Raw genomic sequence first — 5,622 nt, forward strand, 5'->3', positions numbered from 1 at the left:
AGATAAGAGTGTTTGTTTTTAGAGAATCTTTGCGTGGGTTGTGTAGCTGACACTTTCTAACATTTATGAGAGCCCTGCGGATAGCAATAGAAGTTTGCTTTGGAAGGTTCTCTAGAATTTTAATATTAACATTTATGAACCCTGGATCCTCATTAGTGACTTTAATGTTATTGTTTCTACCACTGAAAAATAAGGGAATCACCCCTTCGTTTTGGTGTTTTCTCTCTTTTTACAGATTGGTTCCATAATTTAGGGCTTTGATAGAGCATAAATTACTCCATTTTATATTAATATTATTGATAAATATTTACATGATTTCTGCTTAATTTATTGCTTTTAATATTATTTTGCAGAAAATGGTATAAAATGACATTTTGGAGAAAATCCCTCTAAAACTGCCTTATTTGGAGCAAAAGAGAGTAAGTCTGCCAAGTTGGATTCAAGTCAAGCTAAATAAAAGGAAAATATTTTGAGGCTTAAATATTCAAGAACATGGACCAAGCACTTGAAGCATATGGGCCCGCCAAAGCAACACTTCAATTCAATCCACGAAAATGGGCCACTGCACTTTCACCACTCCAGCACATGGCTGCAAGTTCACCATTCCCTCCAGTGGACCAGTCCACGCACAATCACAAGCACATGGGCCCGCACATCCACCCACGCAGTGCACATGACCGGTGCATTTCACAATTCCAGCGCACGGGCCAAGATCACAAATGCATGGACCCGCCGAAGCTCCCGCACATGGCCCACACTCTTGCACATCCAACACGCGCATGGGACCCACCGAGGCTTTTCAGCAAATTCATGCTCAAATGGCCCATTCCCGCGCTTCATCACTTCGCTGTGGACTGCTCCTTCATTTGCACATGGGCTCGTGCTTCGCCATTCACTCCACATGGACGTGGACCCAGCTCTTGCAACCATGGACCGCGCTACAGCCTACACGCTCCCACTCCAACTCCAGCGCTTCACGTGGACAGCATTTAGGGCGTCTCTCCAGCTCTATTTAAAGAGCTTAAAGCGGCCAGAGACAATTCACTTTCAATTTCGGCAATTCCGCAGCTCCTTCGGTTCCTTCTTCCTCTTTTATTTTTCTTTTTATTTTATATTTTTAATTCAGCTATGAGTGGCTGAATTCTTTTCATCTAGTTGAATATTGGTTGAAATTTTAGTTGGTTAATGGGTTGTGAGACTTGATCAAATATTGTTTAATTTTTGGGAGTTCAATATTTATGCAATTTCATATTTAATTTTCTTATTATTTGGTTATTGAGATCTACGTTGATTTTTTATTGCAAAATAATTATTTGTTAGTTTGAATGATTTAAGTCCGTAATTGCTTAGATTATTCTTACATGAGAACACTTGGGATCAAACCCAAGGAAATTGCACGATCTAGCGTTATCTCCATACGTTTGGGTAGTTAGGATTGGATCTCTCTATTTCTTAATGCAATTGACAATTGTTTTGATGCCTAAGGTCCAAAGACGTTCCTTGGCAATTTGTTAATTAGTAATTAATTAGAGGACGTTCCCTAATTAATTTAATAATAAGGAGAGATGATGGTGGTGAGAAGCGTCTTCCATCTCCATAACTAATCTATTGAATCAACCCAAAAGAACAAAGTGTCTGTAATCAATCCCAACAACTAAAGTGGATCCAATACTTCAACTAGAGCTTTCTTATTATTTATTTCTCTTTTATTTTATTATTCACTTATTTTAATTATTTTCAGTAGTTTGTTAATCAAATCAATTTCAAACCCCCCCATTTTACTTTTACTGCAATTTATTTTTATTCCGCTTTCAGTTTATCTTGCTTTCAGTTTTATCTCGTTTTAGTTTATTACTCTTTCAATTTTATTTCTGTTTTAGTTTATTTTTTATTTCAGTTTATTTTATTGGTCTTGATAAGGGAAATAGATAAGTATTCAATTCCCTGTGGATTCGATCCTTTCACCACTATCTGCAGTTGTAAATTGTTGATAAACAGAAAGGTTATTTTTGACCGGCTTCGACAACCGCGAGTCAGGCTTCTTGACCTTGGTTTTTTAGGCCCGAAGTTCGCCTAGAAGCGTGGAAATTTGTATAAGAGACTGGATAGAGCACTAGCTAAACCTAGCTGCAGGGTTAAGTTCCTAAATGCTTCAATGTACCATTTGTCTCTGAGTTCATTCAGATCATCAACCCATTCATATGAAGCTTGGTAGCTATTCTCCACCTTTACATAATAGACCTTTTCGTTTTATTATAGCTTGGCTCACCTATGATTAGTTTACTAATTTTTATTAATAATGAATTCATTATGGTAATAGGAATACAACTTATTTCCGTCTTTGAAGAAATTAAGCTTGTTATGCTGGTTGTTAAGCCAGCTGTTACATGTATCCACTTTGCACCCACTTTGCACGTTATTTCCAAATCTGTTTCTGCATGTTTATTTTCTGAATTGGTCAGCGCTTGATCTTCGTTCAATCCGAGATTTACGTATTGTGGCGTGATGCTCGGATTAAAGCTTGCTTTTCAGTTTTTTTTTTCCAGTATAAATAAGCCAATGAAATTGTAATGGGCACAGTGAAGTTTTAAAGGAATCTGAATAAATTTCCTTTCCTCTGTTCCAAATTTCCTTTCCTTTGTTTTTCCAAAATTCTGCAGAAAATTCCCAGAAACTGCAGAGGCTTCAAAAGTTGCAGAACCTTCAAAACCAAAGATCCGCAGCATCCCTTACATCTTTGGGTGATCATTATTCTGAGTTTACACTTGGTATCAGAGCCCGGGACCTAGTTTATGCCCAAATACATGCCACGACACGAAGCTTCATCGTCCAGTGTTGTCCGTAGTGGTAACGGCGGCAATGGTGGTCAGACGACAGAAACTGGACAGACGGCAGAAACGGTAGTGAGAGCACCCGTAAGAGAAGGGGGTGTCTCTTTGCAGTATCCGCTCCTAACAAAGACAAATTATGCGGCTTGGGCAATCAAGATGCAAGTATATATGCAAGCTCAAGACGTTTGGGATGTGGTTGAGTCAGAAGATCCAGTTGATCCTCGTTCAGACCAGATTGCATTGGCGGCAATCTTTCAAGGGATCACCGAAGATACCCTGTTACAGTTGGGGGTAAAGAAATCAGCTAAAGAGGCATGGGATGCTCTCAAGGTTATGAACCTCGGTGCAGAGAGGGTCAAAGAAGTACGGGCGCAAGCTCTCAGATGGGAGCTCGAAAGCATGAAGATGGAGGATGGTGAATCCGTCGATGAATTCACTGGAAAGAATGCTACAGTTGTCAACAAGCTCCGAGCTCTTGGTGAAAGGGTTGATGAAACGTATGTAGTGAAGAAAATGCTACGTTCAGTGTCCCCTAAGTACCTTCAGATTGCCTCAACCATAGAGGAATTCGGGAACTTGTCTATTAAGACAATTGAAGATGTAACTGGTTCTCTCAAAGCTCACGTGGAGAGGTTGCGGAGTTACGACTCCAGAGGAGACGAATATGTGCTACTCACTAAGGGAGAGTGGAAAGCACGAGCTGAGTCCTTAAGATTCAATGAGAAGCGCCCACAGGACGTGATCAGAGGCTGGGGACGCGGACGTGGACGTGGTAAAGGATGCGGCAGAGGTAGAGGATGCGGCAGAGGTAGAGGAGGAGGTCGCGGCAGGGGTCGTGGCCCTTTTGGAACAGGCCGAGGTCATGATGATGAAGGACAACACCGTTAGAAGTTCGACATTAAAAAGGTCAGGTGTTACAATTGCAACGAATATGGCCATTTTCAATCCGATTGCAAAGCTAAAAGAAAAGGAAAAAATGAAGCACATTTAGTGGAGTAATTCGAAGAGGAGTCAACGTTGTTGATGCTAGAAACTAGTGAGCTGATTCACATTGGTGAAGAGAAAGAAAAAGAGCTACTGCTGAATGAAGAACAGTTGCATGACTTTGAAAGTGGAGAAACAAAAGGAATCATGTGGTACTATGATACGGGGGCAAGCAACCATATGACTGGTAACAAGCTAGCCTTAACCAATCTCGATGAATCAATCAAAGGAAATGTCAGGTTCGGTGATGGTTCAGTCGTCAAGGTAGAAGGCCGAGGCACCTCAGTGTTTCAGTGCAAGAATGGAGATCATTTTAAACTAACGAATGTATATTACATTCCTCGATTAAAATCTAATATTATAAGTCTTGGTCAACTCGACAAATCAGGAGCAAAAGAGGTAGTGAAAGCAGGGATTCTGAGAGTATATGATGCAAAGGACAGGTTGATAGCCAAGGTGCAGAGAGCGGAAAGTCGCCTTTACATGATGAGAATGACACAAGCAAAATCAGAGTGCCACCTGACAAGGCTGTCTGAAAAGTCTTGCTTATGGCATGCTCGCTACGGGCACCTCAACTATCAAGCATTACGCAAGCTTGCACAAGAAAGCATGGTAGAAGGTTTACCAGAAATAGAAACAGTGAAGCACATCTGTGAACAATGTGTGATCAGCAAGCAGCATCGCACGAGTTTCCCGAAAGCAGGAGAGTATCAAGCAACCAAACCTTTGGAACTCGTGCACGGTGACTTGTGTGGGCCGATATCACCTACCACATGCGGCGGAAACAGGTATTTTCTCTTGCTTTTGGATGATTATAGTCGTTATATGTGGATTGAGATGCTCAAAAGAAAAGATGAGGCTGTTAGTGTTTTCAAGAAAGTAAAAGCTCAGATCGAAGTCCAGTCCGAATGTAAGCTCAAGATGTTTAGAACAGACAGAGGAGTCGAGTTTACATCAAATGAGTTCAACAAGTTCTTCGAGTTACACGGCATCAAACGCCAACTCACTGCTCCTTACTCCCCACAGCAAAACGAAGTAGTAGAGCGGAGAAACCAAACCGTAGTGGAGATGATAAGGTGTCTCTTGAATAGCTCCGGAGTGCCAGCTACATATTGGGGAGAAGCTGCACGTACTGCAGTATACATATTGAACAGATCACCCACAAGAAGTGTCCAAGGTATGACTCCGTATCAAGCGTGGCATGGAAGACTTCCAAGTGTTCATCATATGCGTGTTTTTGGTTGCATTGCATATGCCAAGAACACAGCTCCACACTTGAGAAAGTTGGATGACATAAGCATGAAGCTGGTTTTATTGGGATATGAACCAGGGTCCAAAGCATACCGGTTATTGAACCCAAATACTAATCGAATTGTGGTAAGTCGAGATGTTGTGTTTCAGGAAGAAGAGAAGTGGGAATGGCAAGGCCAGACAACAACCAACTCCACAACAGAAGGACCACTTATCATCATATACAAGGAAGCACAAATGGAAGAAGACAAAAACCTCCAAAGTCAGGAACTGACGCCGGCTTCCTTATCACCTATAGCCGGGTCAGGTCCAGAACATTCAGAGACAGGAGAAAGCAGCTCGGAGGGACCAAGGAGGTTCAGGACTCTTCAAGAAATTTATGACAACACAGTGGAGGTCGACCAAGACTACGATCTTTACCTGATGTCAATTGAAGAACCAGCATCTTACCATGAAGCTGCCTGCAGTGAACATTGGCGACAAGCAATGATAGAAGAAATGGAGGCTATCCGGAGAAATGGAACGTGGGAACTAGCAGAACTCTCAAAGGACCAGA

General features: G+C 41.6%; 1 protein-coding gene across 1 annotated transcript; it reads left to right on the forward strand.

The window, feature by feature from the left end:
• Positions 1–2,804: 2,804 nt before the first annotated feature.
• Positions 2,805–3,719, forward strand: LOC110612533 (DEAD-box ATP-dependent RNA helicase 24-like). The gene has a single exon (XM_021753309.1). The coding sequence runs from the start codon at positions 2,805–2,807 to the stop codon at positions 3,717–3,719; it is 915 nt and encodes a 304-aa protein (XP_021609001.1).
• The last annotated feature ends 1,903 nt before the right edge of the window (positions 3,720–5,622 follow it).

The sequence above is a fragment of the Manihot esculenta genome, chromosome 4 (genome assembly GCF_001659605.2).
Source record: "Manihot esculenta cultivar AM560-2 chromosome 4, M.esculenta_v8, whole genome shotgun sequence".
NCBI classification, from domain to species: domain Eukaryota; kingdom Viridiplantae; phylum Streptophyta; class Magnoliopsida; order Malpighiales; family Euphorbiaceae; genus Manihot; species Manihot esculenta.